Here is a 17679-nt window from a genome sequence, read left to right as displayed (position 1 = left end):
AAGGAAGAAGAAAGACAGGAATACTTGATTCTTCCGTCATTTAAAGAATCCTCTGGTATGAACTGAACAGCCATACGGGTTGGTTGTAAACCTCCAGAGATGCCATCTGCTCTATTGCAATGGCTGCTGGCCTCTGCTCATGCTGACGTGGCCAGATGTAACATTAACAGGAATGGAGCCAGAAAAAGTTCCTGCATTCGTTCTGGTGAGGATTGAGGTCTCACTGAGAAAATATGGGTGCTGTACCTCAAAAGCAATGTGAGGTTCAAAGCACTCCTGGGGACTGCGAAAATAAATGAGCACATCCTTCGTGGCAGGGAAAAATCCTACATCTGCATTCACATTCTGGATGACAGACAGTGATTTTGCTTATCTGCATCCTAAGTTATCTCAGGTCCGCTACTTTGAATTCCAGTTATTTCCGAAGTGGGGCGGTGGGCATGAGCCCTCTGGTGGAGGCTGCACGGGCCGCCTGCCAGCACTGCCAAGCCACAGGGAACAGTGGGAGGGACACTGACCAAAACACATCCCTGTAACACAGGCAAGCTTCATCGCCACTGGCTTATGAACATCAGTATCAGCTAAAGAAGAAAATATTTTCTACTGTTCTAATCAGAACTGGTTTCTATCAGAAACCCTCTTAAGTGTGGATCTGTATTAAAATGTTTCTAGCATTCAACTCGTTTAGCATTCTGAGTCTGGGTGAAATTGCTGGGGTTCACTGGAAAAAGGTTCCTTAGGGAAAATATTGAAACTATGGAGTGAATAGTATAGGCAGCAGAAAGGAGAAACCCATGAGTTAAGGGATACCAAGAGCCCTAAAACTGAGACAGACTGAACAGACTATAAGGAAATGGGGCATACGCAGGGAGAAAAATGGAGGAGGAGGAAATACAAGGAAAAGAAAAGATAGCTATCTATAGTTAGTGGAAAAAAAAAAAAAGTGTGATGTTCTTTGGGCCTTTAGCAATAAAACAGGCAGGCAGAAGCTCTGAGAGTTAAATGTGGAACAGTCAGAAGTCATAATATTGAGTGACCTGAGTCATGTACAAACTTCTGAAGGATCAAACAAGTCTGGTCTTCCAAGTTCATCATACTACTAGGATTGACATACAGTTTCTGAAAATATAGTTATTTACAAAGAGCAATGTCTTTTATTGGTCATGTGTCACAGAAACTCTCCCTGCTCTTAAAATAACTTTTTTTCTGAGTAATTTCTTTTCTACATAAAAATCAGGAGGTCTAAGCAGCATCTAGGAAACAAAGAAAGATGTCCAAAGCATCTCATATAGGATAAGTTTTGTCTTATGTATCACAGCATCAAATATTCTAAACAAAAGCTTTTTCAGCTGGTACTTTTTCTATGACCCTATCTAAGTCAAAGACTTTTCTCTAGAGATCAGCTAAGACATATGAATGTTTTTAGGTCACATATTCTTGTTTCACTGAGTAAACCAGGGAGCAAGAATGTCTCCAGAAATTTGTAGCCAAGGATGTATCAAGAAAAGGATGAGAGCCAGCAAATAAATCTGCCCGGGCCACAAAAGATGATGCCAGTAATTCCCAGAAAGGGGGACTTAAGCTCTGCAGCAGCAGCTGGAAGGAGTGTCTGGATTCTGAAGGGACCATGAGCACAGCACAGGAGAGGGACCTGTCTTAGGTAAAAATGCCAGACACCAAAATAAGCTATTATGTACTGTATAAAGGATAGTGGCACAAAGCTGCAGTAAATTCATATCTACTTCACAGGCCCATTTTTTTTTTTTTCTTTTGTGTACTCTAGAATAGAAAACACAGAAGTTAGTTCAGGACCTCTTGTTTGAAAGTACAAATTTACGATTTATTCTACAGGTAAACCAAAAATCAAGTCTCCTGATAAGCACTGTTCCCTTTATTTCAATTTGATATGTTTGTTATGCAGCAACCTTGATCCAAACTCTAAGGAGAATGAAAGTCACTAAATAAGATCTTAATTTTCAGCAAATTTAGGACTTAGTCTGATGCTTTGTGTAAAAGTGCTGCCAAGATAACTATGGATGTTGAAGCAACTTACAGTGATGTAAGGGTACTTGGAAGTACTGCATTTCCTCTTCATGTAATTATTTTAAATGTTGTGTTGACAACATAATTTATTTTCAGATTTTTTTTAAGCTAATGTATGTATTGATTATGAGATGAACTGCATCCAAAAGACAAACTAATCTCCATTTACAATTTTATCCATATTATGTCCTTTATGTAATAAATGAATATAAAGCTTTATTCTGCTCTGAAAAATAGGTAGTTTTGGATGACCAACCTTCCTTGGTTTGCATACCATGAGTGTTTGGGCTTTAGAGAGTGGATGGGGGGGAACGTCCTTGTGCAGCTGCTATTTCCAGCTGATGGTCAGCTGCTACCTTGCACATGCGTTGGGCACTGAAGGCCACTCCATTTGCACCGTGGTGGCACCTCCCCTAACTGGTCCAAACATTTCTTTCTTCTTTGATCTCACAGTTTCTAGAAATAAACCTTGTTCCCCAAGCATTTAATTCCTTGAAAGGTACACATGGTATACACACACTATGTTGTGCCTGTAGCCTGAAGTCTGAGTGGAATGATGTCAATTAAAAAAATGCTTTGTGAAGTTTCAAAAATTCTATGCTTTCCTTAACAAAGAATAAATCGCATTAAAATAATGAAATTAGCCAGATTTTATACCCTTACACCATAGCACTAAATTAATTCCATGGTATTTTCAGTATCTTTTGAATAAAAGTTATGTTCATCATTTTTACATAAAAATAATGAACATAAAATTTTTGTAAGTTAGTCAGTAAGTGACAAGTAAAGAAAGAAAGCCACTATATTCTTGACCTGATGGTCACAAAGCCAGGTCTGTTTATTTAGATAATATTACTCTAGTTCTCTACTTCAGCATTAAATTTGTTGGGATAAAATACATAGCAAAAAATTCCTTGGAGAATACGCTAGAGAAAAAATTATATTAACAAAGAGGAAACGTTCTTGCTTATGATTTATTTATTCTCCGAGTTTCTAACAAGCGCGTTTTTAAAGTTGTGCGGGCTCATTCATTTGAGGAAATTAAAAAGCAGTAAAATACGTGCAGTAAGCGGCTTTGGCCTCGAGAGGGCAATATATCACCACGTCTGAAAAGTTTTCCAAGAAGAAAAAATCACTTTTTACTAAAATGGAACAGATGCTGTTTGCTTGTGGGCAAGTGCTACATATATTGACCTCTGCTGTATCATTGACATGACTTAAGATATAATGACCACCATTCCTTTTTAAAATCAGAACGTTTAATTCAGCATTTCCTATTTTTCAAGGCTAATTGGTTAGAAGAGGTTAAGTCTGTCACCTCACAAGAGATATTGTAATTCTTTGACCCATGAACTTGTTTTGCAGTTAAGATTTCTGAATTTTAAAAAAGGGAAATTATGATTGCCACTCTTTGCTAAATACGGCATCAGGAAGGAGAGATTAAGATTCACCACCTCTTCTCTTTACTCCATTATTATTCCTCTAGTTTCCTTATTTAGCCTCCTGTTATGCACCCAGTTCCTGTTCACCTGCAGTCTCCAAAGAAATCCTGTCACTATTAGTTCCTCCATTAACTTATTTTCATTTGCTTCCTAATTTATCAACTTTCCATTTTAGATAGCTTCTTTTTTTAGTGGTCTCTAGGGGACCTTCTTCTACACCCTCTTTAGACCCTAATTCTGAACATTTATTATCCACAGATTTAGACATATGTACAGAACAAAATTTGCAATCAATCTCGGGACTTGTTTCCTTTTGTCTTCTTTATTTTTAATTGCAGAAGCTTTTCTGGTTTTTTAAACGTCCACTTTTTATCCCCTTTCTCTACCTCAACAAAGCTGCAAGATTTGAACTGCAATACATAACCCTAGTTCGGACTTACCTGAGACATTTTTTAGGTTAGCTGCTATAATTATCTTGTAGCTAATGGTGCAACAGATGATTTCAAATTATCCTGGGTGTCTTTAGTCATATATAGCTCAGTGAGGAAACATTCATGTAGTCACATGCTGGCATCAGCAGAGAAAAAGCGCTTAGTAATATTAAGTTACTGTGATTTGAACATCTACACTGTCTACTACCAAAAATCTGTCTGCTTGGTGGTTCTCCCAGTGTCAGCCTAGAGAGACTCCAAACACTGGTCAAAGGAAACCAGAAGCAAATCTAGGTCTCGCTTGGGAAAACCTTACTTGACCTGAATGTAAGACAGTGATCAAAGTAAGCCTTTATTAACAATTTAGGAAAATTCAGATACAACTCCGGTTTGATAGACGAAGAATACCTCAGCTATTTGTGAGGTTTATAATCTCTGCTCCAAAACATGAAACAAAGACAAGAAATCAATTTTTTGCCCTTTTGGTTACTTTCAAAATAAATAAAGAAAAACTGCATAAGCAGACAGACAGTCTGAAACAAACCTCTGAGAGACAGTTTCCTGACCATATTTACCACAAATTATATTCACTCTGATGCCTAATGATGACAACTATGATTTGAGAGTCTACATGATTTAATGGTTCATTCCTGATCATAAGATACTGGAAAGGATGAAGGAAAGAAAACTAGTTGCTGTCAAAATATATAAAGACACACAAGAAGAAAAAGATATGAAGAGATTTTGAGAAGTTATGCAATAATCTTATGTAAGTGGATTTGATCTTTCCTTTCAGGTTAATCCTCTCAAGACCCTTGCTCATTTGTCTTGCTCTGACTCATCTCTAGCATGTACACATTTTAAGGCAATGATGTGTAAACAGTAGATACACTGGAATTTGATTTAGGTGAAAATTAGTAGCAATCTATTATTTAAAAAATTAAATATTTAGAATAGAGCATAGTCATTTTGGTATACTGTATGTTTCTGGAATATCCTGTACTTCCTTACAGAAGATACATAAAACATGAGTACCATAGAGACTAAGTATATTATGTAACAGAATAGCTAGACCTTAAAACACTGTGAAAGGCACATCCTTATGAATGTAAAAGGCAGTGATCATTCTCACCCCTTTGTATTTACCCTTTTTAAGGGAATATTAGTAATTTCAAATGCAATAGTTTTCTGTTTAAAAATGGAGGCACCTCAAGGAGCCATAAAATCAATACAGTAAGTAAGTAACTGGACAGATCTGAGGTTATCTCAAACTCTTCACAATGAACCAACCTTCTCCCCAGCACCTATAAGACCGCAGTTACAGATGAATCAATCCTACATAACAGAAGTTCCTTCTTAAACCACCACACTCATACTGAAGTAAATTCCCAATAGCATTTTAACTCTGTTTTGAAAGCTTCCAAACCTACTTCAGTGGTTTCTGTGTGTCTTTCTCTGCCTTCATGAGAAAACCGAATGCACCAAACAATTACAGACAGCATCTCTGCACTGACAGAAACAAGTATGTCATAACATCAACTTGAAGTCACCAGTGATTCATTGTCCAAATTGCAGCTGTGTCCCTGTTGAATCTGGAGCCTCTGTTGGCTATCCAGGTAAGTCACCTGGCACCTACTGCTCACTCTCCTGCCTATCCTTGGCTACAGTGAGAGCAAGAAGTCCACCTCTTGCAGTCGTACTCTTCTATCTCTCCACCTGCAGCACTTTTACACGCTTTAGCCTAATAGCAGAGATCCACAGATCCTCAACCAGCATCAAGAAAGTTTCCAGTTCACAAATAAATAATGTGGATGGCTCTGATTCTAGCTTGTGGCTACGCTGTGGTATAGATGATTAAGACATGACTCCGGCTTACAAAGCCAATGATCATATAAAACTGATCTGAGTGACTGTGTAATAATGGAAATGGAGGGTTCACAAACATTTAGGCAAAAGCAGCTGCTTCTTGGTTCATGTAAGTTGTTCATAGCCATCCTTGTGGTATCTAAATATGTACAAAAAAAGGACAGAATTATGAGGCTTTTTGCAGTCAAAGGTGTCGCGTCAGATGTGAGCCAGACATTGCATAAAGACATATCCACTACAACCAGTTCTAAATGCTAGTGACATACCCTCAAAGCAATGCCACTAAAATTATTTGGGAGCAGATTTCTTTCTATTTCTTTCTCTCCCTCTCTCTTCCCCTCCCTTCCCTCCGCCACAAATTATTTGGAATGACTTGCCAAATCATGAATGTAAAAAATCCCTGATCTAAAACTACTTGCTGCCAAATCATTATGAGATCTTTACATGGGAAAATCAAACCATTCTGAACAAGCATATGCTTCACAATAGATGTGTTTCATTAAGGAAGCATAATTCCTGCAGTCAGTTGTAGAGTTAAAAATGCAGAATTCTCACAGTTTAGATAGAAGTTGCCATTTTCTGGAAATTGCTGGTTTCAAACATGCTCAAACTATTTCTGGTAAAGCAAATGCCAAAGAAAAGTGAATGTACTTGGAGGAGCTGTTTAAAATTCAAGCAAACTGTTAGGAACTAAGTGTTTTGGAGGAACAGAGGGCTCACTGTATTTCAAGATCTTCTAGCAAAGCTCTATTTGTCTGCCTAAATGTGAGACTTCCATATGTATACAATATTATTGCTTAATAATGGTTTAACCAGCTTGAAAGCTGAGGGATGAGCTTTTGAAGCAGGGAAGCATCATCACGCTCAAAACAGCAAAGCACAAACTTGTGTCTCAGTACAAAATGTGAAGTGACATTTTCAATTATGCTGCACCAAGCAGCAAGGCTGCTGAGAAAACTGCAGAGCTGCCAAGGAATTTCTGGATCTGATACCTCTTTCACTTACTATTTTTTATAAACTGGTCATCAACCAAAAGAAGTATTTCCATCTAAATGGTATGAAGCAGTGTAAGTAAGATTCAGAAATGAACAGATTTTGGCAAGCACACTATTAGGAAAACTATGAAATCAATTTCTTTTAAAAAAGCAAGTATTAGAAGCATGAAGTTATTGAAAAAAGGAGATATAAGGGGAGCACTACAACACTTCAAAAATTCTTTATCTGGTAATTAAAAAAAAATAGGTCTGTGCCATGTTGATTATGTTTACTTTTTTGCTCCCATTCTGACATTACTGATTTCATTCCATGTTTCTCTTTGTTACCAAGCTTCATCAGCTTTATCAGTTCCTATTAGTTTTTCTCTACCTTAGCCCCACAGCTCAAACTGAATTTGACCTCTGTGCAAGCTTTTCCCTCTAATCACCTCCAAACATGAGTAAATTTCCCCTAAAGCAATCCAGCTTCTACCTTAGCTATACTAGTGTGTTTTCAGTCCATTCTCTGTCCAGTAGCAATTCTGCCCCCTTTCAACCTAAACAAAATGTATCACCTTTGTGTCAGCTCTCCAACCATTTTTTATAAAAACTGGCTCTCCACTATTCAAATGGACTTTCACCCACATCTCCAACACAAACTTGCTCTACCAAGTCCATTAGACACTTGAAGAAGTCTACCATTTAGTTACTTTTTATGACTATTCTCTAAAAATGGAAAACTTTCCCACCCCAACAGACCAGCTATTTGTCACAGTAACAAGTTTAGATATGATATTGCAGTCTCCTCTGCAGACTGACCTGATCCTTAGATCCTCCTTAAGAGGAAAGTTATTCCCATTACTACAATTTAAAACAGGGGTCTTAGATCTCTGCTCTCCTGAGGCATCCTAGGTTCAAGATGGGTAAATGGTTACAGAAGGGTGAGGGGCTCCCTGCTGGGGTCCTGGAAGGCAGTAAAATTTTTATCCATCTCTTTGCTGTAGGAACCCTGGGGCATGCTGTAACTGACAGCTGAAAAACCCATAGAGCATCATGATTTTTTCTCCTTATCACATCAAGAAGGTGGGGAGCCAAGACTGACTGGGCTACACAGACAAAATATGGAGCCAACGGAGTTCTGGATGAGTTTATGAGATGTGATGAACTGAAAATGTGGGATCAATATCAAATTGCTTCTTGCAAAGGAAATTCAGCTGCCTCTTTCAAAAACGGAGCCTGTGATAAAACAAGCTATAAATATATACAACAATAACAACACAAAAACAAACAAACAAAAAATCCCCAGCAATTTGCTCCATACAATTAACCTACAAAGCAAACACATCTTCACTTAAATGAAATGCCTTGCAAATGGTTATATTTCTAACCTTTTTAATAGTGCCCTCCAAAAACAAGTGGATGGAATTATCAATGACCACGTGTTACAGCACAAGGGTATCAGTATAGTCAATCTAGTATAAATTTCTAGAAGAAGATAAAACTGCCTGAACAAGGTTACTTTATTGTTATTATATTTTATTCACATAAAATTATTGAAAATAAATTGCCATTAGATCAGTCCAAAATAAGTTTTTGTTCCAAATTTTTCAGTTTGCACATAAAAATGGGAGGAAACCCAATTATTAATGATTTTAAGGAAAACTTAACTTTCTCACAGAAAGCAAACCTTGAAGCATTCTGAAACTGATACTCTGAAGTCCTAGTGTTACATATGAGAAGCGGCAAAGAGCCAAATTCTTATAGCAAAGAAGTCTATTGGCATTGCCTGTGAGAATGCTGCTGTTATAACAGTTCCCCTATTAGCTACTGTACCAGAAACTATAGAGCTTAATTTGCATTCTAAAATTCATTTGGGGCAACTCCTAAAAGCTGAACTAAAACAATGAGAGGAACTTTCAGAATTTGTTATCACTCATTTTCACTTTTAACTCCAGAAAGTAATTTCTGAAACATAAAAGTAACAGCCACATAAATTGTTTTGCACCCCAGAATGAAGGTGCCCATAACTAAGGGCACAAAATACATGTGCCAGAGGGTTACCTGCAGTGCAAGACAATATTACAAGATTATGCAATATTTATTGCAATGCAAGAAAGTGGCCCTATGTAACAGCAAATGGGGCAGTTGAGCAGAGCTCTATCTGTAGACAACCAGGAATATTAACAGCACAATAATGCCCATGCAAGGACATCTATCTAATTTGCTAGTATGAAAAATAACAATCTATCAGTTTCTGCCCATGACTATCATTTCTATAACTAAGAAATTATTAAAATTTCAAATAAAATGCTGAAGCATATTTTCAACATATTACCTTTTAGATCAGGGATTTTTTACATTCAGGATTTGGCAAGTCATTCCAAATAATTTGTGGCGGAGGGAAGGGAGGGGAAGAGAGAGGGAGAGAAAGAAATAGAAAGAAATCTGCTCCCAAATAATTTTAGTGGCATTGCTTTGAGGGTATGTCACTAGCATTTAGAACTGTTGGTAGTGGATATGTCTGTATGCAATGTTTGGCTCACATCTGACGCGACACCTTTGACTGCAAAAAGCCTCATAATTCTGTCCTTTTTTGTGAAGATATTACCAGATTTATACTAATTCAAAATTATTCCCATAATAATCATAATAAAATACCAAAATTTTCTTGTTTTTCCTATTACCTACCTAAAATATTACTTTGAATGATTCTGAAGCTTCCAGTTGTTTCTAAGTTGCCATAACCCCGAAATGAAAGACTAAGTTATTTTAGTTTTGTTTACAATCTTAATAAGTAAAATACATCATGCTAGACATTTGCAGCAGTGCAACTGGATTGGATTACTAATGGGGATAAGCATGCTTCTTCTGTCCTCAAAATGAAGTTCACTATTCAGATCTGACTTCTTCAGCACAAAACTGCTGCTAACAAAAGCAGCACTGAATTATTGCTAAGACATATTTGTGAAATTAGGAAACTCCTTTTTGAGTGGGATACATCTTCTTAGATAACAGAATTAACACAAGAGCCAATTTACAGTAATTGAAAAAAGCAATGACACATTTGTGATTCTTGTCTTAGGGAATTATGAAGCAGGAGATCTAGTAAAAGAAAACTTATTTGTGATACAGGTGTGGTATTTTTCCTTAGATTCCACTTTGTTCAAAATATTTCATAGCATCACATAAAGGAGGAATTTTCTATTTTCTTATTACTTGCATCAAACTAAAGTATCTCAGCAAGGCATCATATTGTCATTTATCTTGGTTAGAGCTTTTGAAAATGTGAAAAACTGGTTTCTAACTAGTCTTACAAGAAGATTTAATAACTAGCAACAACAGAAAAACTTGGCTAAATAAGCAGCTTGGGGGAAAATCATATTTATTTAAAATAGTATAATATTTCTTAACTATTTCAAAATTTTTCACCTGTTTATTTTTACTCACTATTCAGAAAGGACATTTAGTGAAATATGAAACTTACTTATGTGCTGCTTTTAAGCTGATGGATACAGAGCTCTCTCTTCCTAGAAGTCCCCTTTGCATCTGCTGTTCTTTCTGTTTAAAGCCCTTCTTTTACTATGAGCCAAAAACACTTCATGAGTTTATTTTCAAACTCCACATTAATATTTGCCAAACATTTAACACAACCAGAAACACTGAGAAGTTGTAGAAAGTGCAGCATCAGCAGCAGACAAGTTCCTCAAGGACAAGAGCAGCAGCTGGAGTCACTAGCTAGAAGGGTTTACCCTGGCCACAGAGCAGCTAACTACTTTTAATTGCTGTCACAAGCTCAATCCACTCTCCAGAGCAGGTGAGGAAAGTTTGGAGAGGAAGAGGATTTTTACGGCTGCAGCCAGTTTTTACAGCTGATTCTTATTCCTCCATTCTGGTAGGACTGAACTGCAGCTGCAAGGAATCACACAAAGAGAGATAGTCCCTCAAAAGAGAATTACCTTTTCAAAAAGTTTGATAAAAATAAATATGGTGATTTAAGAGTATGATACAAGAAGTTCCTCTGCCACCTGTTTTGTGCCAAAAGGAAGGCAGCATCTAGTGGAAGGCACTGGTCCCTAGACACTCAACAATTCCACTCTTAAACAGGCTCTGGCAGTGTCATTTGAAAGACAGCATCTTATGTATTCACAAGCATCTTTGATGGGCTTTGTTGTTTTCACAGAATGACAGGCTCTGTATCTGTCAGCTTCAGCTGGACTAATTTTCAACACTACACAGACTCAAGGACAGAAACAATTTTCACTTACGAAGGCAGTTCTTTCATCAAAGTCTAGAATATGAGTCTCACCCACGAAGAGAGACGTAGAAGTTTGCACCATTACACACTGCCCTTTACAGCTGACAGCTGATGCACCCTCATTTGTTTAAGAAGAAATTTCTCTTTCTCTATTTTCTACCCCTACTTTATATTCAAATATCTCTAGCTCAACTACTTCCCTACTAGTCATAATACTTCCCATGCCTTCAAAAGTTACAGAAATTGTGCTTGGGAAGAAGGACTTTCTGGCCATATAAAACTAGTCCTTTTTTCTCAGCTCATACACAACATGATAAAACAGAAGGTACTGCAGATATCAGATTTAGCATTTAGATGCCAACATCACCCTTTAACACATGTGTTATGAATTTTAAAGCATTTTGAAATCTAATAGAGATGGAGCTTTCTTTTCAGAAAACTTAAATGCCATTGAGGATGGACGAGATGTTCTTAGGTGAAGAGTTCTCTGCAATGGCCAGGAAGACAAATTAATCAGAAAACTGAAAGAAACGTTTATGTGAATGTAATCTAAGAATTATATTAATGAGATGGCTAGATCTTTATTTGATTATTCATTCAAATTCACCTCCCTTTTAAAAGTTTATCATTTTTTCTCAAAAAAACTTCTCAGTGAAGTCCCATCTCATCTGAAGTTTAATGGAATAGTATATAATTATTGCTTAGCATACTGCACTAATACATTGCTATTAAGAAGGATTATATAAGTTAATAAAAAAGAGTGATGCTTAGTTCCACCAACACAGGAGGGAAAATAATCACTGCAAGGGAAAAGAACTAATTAAAAAGAAATGTTGCTATTATATCTAATTTGACAGGAATCAAGATTCCTATTCTCGGACTAAAGCAAATCTTTTTAATGAATAAAATAGGCAGACGATATCAAGTACAACTTCATTCAAATACAGCAAAGATTCCTGATTCTGTAATGTTTATTTTACCCTTTCTACAAAAAATAACGTCATGTACCCAATTCTAGCAAAGTGTTATTGGTAAAATAATGGTTTAAAGGCATTGATGTAAGTAAAATAATATAGGCAAATTCTGTATAGTTAGTTCAAGTTAACTTCAGCCCATTATAATTACAATAATTGCTGCTTTTGTCTACTTCTAGCATAGATAAGATGATTTTCAGCATTAGAAGAAAACAAAAAAGCAACCTTATCCCTGCCAGCAGCTCCATCTCCATATACAGGCTTCTCAAGAATATAGTAAAATAATATAGTATTATTGCCTTACCTCAATTTTTTCCCATATGGTTTCATAATTCTCTTGATGTTGTATATCTTGCATCAGTTGATGAATTAAAGCTGATTTATTTGAAGGAGAAGTCTCATTCCCAGTGGGCTGAGTGGCAGCAGTCCTTTCTGACTTTTCTTCAATGTATTTTTTAATGCAAGACACAGGCATACAAAGATCTTCATCAGAGAGAATATCACTGAGAGGCCCAGATTCAATACTGTCACCTACCGAGGATACTATATCGCTTGAAGAACTTGGTGAAATTCTACCCCTTTTTTTGTGCTTTTTTGTCTGGTATGTTGGATACATTTCTGAATCTGAGTTCATTTCTGACAGCTCCCAGTCATCAATGTTTTGAATGGTTTCTCTTCGGGGCTTTTGGGGCAGCAACTTTGTCAAGTTTTCTAGTTTTAAAGCTAATACTTCAGTCTGTTTGAGATGTGAAGGAAGTGCTAAATATTCATCAGATCCATACCATACCTCATTGTCCTTAGTGGTTTTCTGAGTATAGTGTGGTGTTGAAGATAAGCTTTTATTTTTCTTTCTCCTCAGCAGAAGAGGGGATGAGCTGGAAAGCTCAGAACCAGCTGAAGAAGCACTCTTTTGGCTATGTGTTGCTGAGCTGAAGGGCTCAGTTTTAACTTGTGATTGCCCACTTGGATCTCTCTCATTACAAGAATCTGAAGATGCAGAAGAATCTGTTTCTGTCTCCTCCAGAGACTTAGAGCTATGAGAAGTAATTCCATTCTGCAGAGAACACCCTGTTTTTTTGACCTGGGTTGATGGAGTTGTGTTACACATACTTGCAGGTGTTCCATCAGTTTTCACTTTCTCTGGAGAATCACGAGACTTCTTGTGCTTTGATTTTTCTTTACAGGTGTAGAAAGTACACTTTTCTAGAATAATGGGACTGTCTTTGAAGTGATTATTTATTGTGTACTCAAGATTTTTATCACTTATTGTATTTAAGCAATCATATGACTGACTAACTGCTGATGGACTGTTGGTATAGGGCAGCTGTAAAGCTAGGCAAAGCTTGGACCTGTCTGGTGGATCTAACAATGAGGGTGTACTTCTACTCATTTCATTTTTAACTATTTGAGAGATTTGCCTTTTTAAGTCGTTGGCTTCCATATACTCTTTAAACACATCATCTTTCAGAAACAAGCCTCTTTTTGGCAATGTAGGCTGCGTGGGAGAGTCTTCATTATAGTTAAAGCAGTCTCTTATGGACCTCTTCGGTGTTGAATTTTCACAGTGAGAGTGTTTGATATTTTCACCAGTATGCTGTGGGGGACTGCTCTCTGGATTCTTTGATATGGAAAGTGCTTTGCTGTCAGTAGGTAAAACACCATTTTCAGAGAAAGGTCCTTTAGAAAGAGAGGAATTTCCAGAAGGAGATGTTTGTGAGAGATCACATGATGTTTTCTTGTCTTTGGTTTCTTCTCTATCTTCTGCTGAAAGAGGTACATGATCTTCTTTGTCCTTCAAAGCTTCATTACACTGGGAAGCAATGGAATCTGTTGCTACTGCAAGTAAACCCACACTTCTGATAAGTCCTGGAAATTCCTTATCCATCTCACTGTAGTTCCAGGATTCAAATGATTTTGCTTTCCCTTGGCCCGAGGTCATATCATCCAGAGCACCAAGCAAATCCTCACTAGGACTGTAATCAGATAGTTCAAATGCAGTAATACCACAATCCAGGGACAAGTAATTTTGAGAACATTTGATGGTTAACTGTCCAGAATCATCAACTTCAGTTAAAGAGTCAAGACGATCCTGAAATACACAAAGAAATGGGGTTTTTTTTTAATATTAATTTTCATGCACAGAACACACAAAGTAATGAAACAAAAAACAATTCCTGTGTTTTACTGCATAACATCTAGAGAAGGGGTCATCACTGACCTGTCTCTTTTTGCAGTACCCTGTATTAAGCTAACCATTCTGAAGTATTTGGGAATTAAAAATGGCAGTAAGTTGAAAAATGCTACATTTCAGTCTGGTACAGCAAGTTATCTAAAACAGAAACTCACTTTTCTATTGGTATTTTCCTAATTTAATTCTGCTTTCAGTTTTACTTACTGTGTAGGTGGGGATTCAGAAATTCTATACAGTAGACTTGAAGTATTTCCTGTGTTAACTACATCAAACAGGAGAGAGGGCACTTGGGGGCTGCTGAGTGTACGAGTCTCTTTGCTAATCTTGTTTTCTCAAAAATCCATGCTGTTCTATCATCTTTCAGATGATTGGTAGAATGTTTTTTCCAAGCAAAATGCAGCAATGATGAACATTTTTCCCATAATTTTAAGATAGAGACTGCTAATTTCATTTCACTTTTTTTGTAGCATTATCATCTGAAAATTTATTTGCCAGCTATTTAGAGCACAAATGAAGAAAACTATAATGTTAAGCCTCCAGCCTGACATGCTCCCTTGTCAATATTTTCTCAGTGGAAATCCTTCAATTTCAGAAACAGGGACATAACCAGAAGAGACCATTTCAGGTGGAAAATGACATTTTAAGATCAAAGTCAAATTAGCGCTTATAAATATTTTGGTCTTTTTTGAAGGATAGATGAGATTAAGATCCAAAACTGCATGATAAAAAACATTCACAGCAAAATTATATTTAGTATACAGTGTAAGCATATTTTCAGCAGATCTTCTAATATATAGTACTTTTGCTTATAGAGACTGCTTAAATAAAATATCATGAAGGGGAGAAATTCATGTTCCAGGATTCTAATTTTACACAGCTAAATCAGAATACTGGTCTTTCTTTCCAGGTTTCTTCTGATAATAGTTTTTTGAAGCAAACTCCTGAGTATCCACAATAGGTTTATGTCTGAATAACTTGTCTCACTACATTGCCCAAATCCATAGTTTAAAGACCCTTAGCATCATGCTTGAAGAAGGTGCAGTAACCTCCTAATCTCTCCATCTCACAATAAACTACATGGATTTGATCTGAACAGGAATTATATTGATAAAGAAGGCTATTGTTTGCCAATGCCCATAAAGATAAAAACATACAATATCTGAGCCCCGTGCTCCATCCAACCCCTCTCTTTACTTCAAGTAAAAATAGAATAAAATCCTCCAGCTAGAAATACTGATAGAAAAAAATTTCTAGAAGGGTATCAGCCATAGTCTTGGATACTGAATGTATCTCTTCTTTAGCAAATTCTATCCAGATGTAGATCCCATGCCACAAATTTGGCATTGTCAACAGCTCAGAATTAATAGGGGAATTTTCTATAAATCTGTCAAATTTATATATTGGAGCCGCATTTGTTAAGGAAAATAGTGACTAAATAAACTGCATTGTCCTTCTAATCTCGGGAAATTATTAGAAACTGTAAAACCATTTATAAATCAAAACCTTTCCAAGGCCCTAAGAGTCTCTATTTTTTCTGAGTAATGAGCTCTATTCCTTTGTCTCTTAAAAAAGTGTTTATTTACATAAATAAAATTTACAATCATATGCATTTAACCATGTTACTTGGTCATTTTCCAAGCAGCCTCTGAAATGCGTGCTTCAGATGAGCTTTATTTAATGCCCATATTATAATATTTTTTTATTGTTTTTATCTCAAAAAATTATTAAATTTAGTTATCTGTATGGCCACCAATAGGAATGCTCTAGTTAATTTTTTTTTTCCTTTTCACATAGTAATGCTTACTTTAAAGATCCCAACACTAAAAAAAACCATGGGTAAGAGTAAATACAATTGTCCCTACATTATACCTCATAAAAACTTGAATATGTGAAGGTTAGAAATTGCAGAGCAATTTCTGTGGACCTATTCAAGCAATAAGGCAGAAACTTGATACCAACTTTGTGTCCCTGCTATTGCTAGCCATTAAATTTATCAAATATTATTTATGTTTTAATTGGAGTGGATAAAAAATATAAAAATATAATTTGAGTATATTTCATGTCATAGTACCATGTAAGCCTATCTGGCAACATATGTTTTCCCTACTGAAAAATAATCTTTTCTCCCCCAGTCAGTTCTTCTCTCTATAGCAGGGATGCTTTTTACAGCAGTTGTAATCAGATCCAGATGGAACATTTCCTGTTTCTTAGTATCTGAATATGCAGCTTCTTTATGTCTTAAAATTACCATGTCCTTGTCATAAAATAATGACTTCCTGCTAATTCACAAACCTGGGTATAAAGAAGAATAGATTTCCTTCAGACCTGCAAGCATTTTACTAGCAAGGGCAAAGCAGAAACTGAATCTGAAAGAGCCAGGTGTGGGAAATAGTAAAGGTAAGAAGATTTCCAGAAAGCTGTAAAAGCAGGCCTTAGAAACAGAAAGAACAGAAAACTTAGAGCTAGCTGCAGCTGCAAAGTCTGAAAGTAGAAAAGTTACAATAGTGCAGCAAGGAAGGGCATGAAACAGTAGTTTGAGTTTCAGGCTTGGCTAGGATAGACCTTAAGACTGCCGAAAAATATGCTTAGCAAGACAGTAGAAGGTTTTAAGCTTAATAATGAAGTATTGTGTACTGTTAATAGAGAGCATACAAGCAAGCATTGTGTGCAGCAGGTGTATGTATACTTTCAGTGATTGGCTAGAACAATTGTCTGTAAGCTTTAGCAATATGCTATTGGCTAGAAAGATTTTTAAATGCTCAGTAACAAAGAAATCTTTGGCTGCTGCTGGCAAGACCGTGAGCTGTTGCCATCTTCCTCCTGTCTCAACCATGTAATGAGACTGATGGCTCAATAAAGCTCAAGGAATGTATCCCAGCAGTCCCATCCTGTTCATGAAAAACCACCAACACAGCCAGGTATGTACGCATCAGGAAGAGGGGGAGTGGAAGGTGGGCCTGGGCATCTGTGAGCATTGATTTCTGGACCACCCCCTTTGTTGTGCCAAAGGGAAATATGAAACCCAACATGGAGCAGAGAAATATTCATATTCTCTTTGAACTTGAGTATATGAAATTAAGGACAGGTCTAGGGGACTTCTGACTTCCTATGTAACACAGGTCACAGAATGCACATCACTGATCTAGAGGTCTCTTTCTGTAAATGCACGTAATCATTACTAAAGCATTTTATCTTAATCTTAGGACTATCAAATGAAAAATTGTCAACATGCCATGTATTAACCATTAATTATCCTAACTATCAAAAACATCCATCTTCTTTAAGTTTAAAAAAAGTAGTCCAGTAGTGTCCTTCTAAGTTAATTTAGTAACGATAATTTCAAAAGAAAAGGCATTTTAGTTAAATGAACCCAGCTTTACAAAGCATTTACAGGTGTGTGAATCTGGCATACAGTCAGAGTAAACAGTGTACAATTTTTGCATAGTTGTTTCTCAGAAAAAAATCATGACAGTTTAAAAGCATAATGTAGAATTGCCACTCAT

The 17679-nt window shown here is 36.5% G+C and overlaps 1 protein-coding gene across 6 annotated transcripts in view; it reads right to left on the bottom strand.

Annotated features, from left to right (window-relative positions):
• Nucleotides 1–17679, bottom strand: part of AKAP6 (A-kinase anchoring protein 6) — a 258501-nt gene that overhangs the window by 164152 nt on the left and 76670 nt on the right. For all 6 annotated transcript variants that reach the window (XM_030274631.4, XM_030274630.4, XM_030274629.4 and 3 more), the window contains one exon: nucleotides 12290–14074. In XM_030274631.4, coding sequence (XP_030130491.4) covers nucleotides 12290–14074 — 1785 coding nt within the window. The remainder of the gene's footprint in view (nucleotides 1–12289; nucleotides 14075–17679) is intronic.

This window comes from Taeniopygia guttata, chromosome 5, assembly GCF_048771995.1.
Source record: "Taeniopygia guttata chromosome 5, bTaeGut7.mat, whole genome shotgun sequence".
Taxonomy (NCBI): Eukaryota; Metazoa; Chordata; class Aves; order Passeriformes; family Estrildidae; genus Taeniopygia; species Taeniopygia guttata.
The sequence above is the reverse complement of the archived record's forward strand: the minus strand, read 5'-3'. Positions and strand labels throughout refer to the sequence as shown.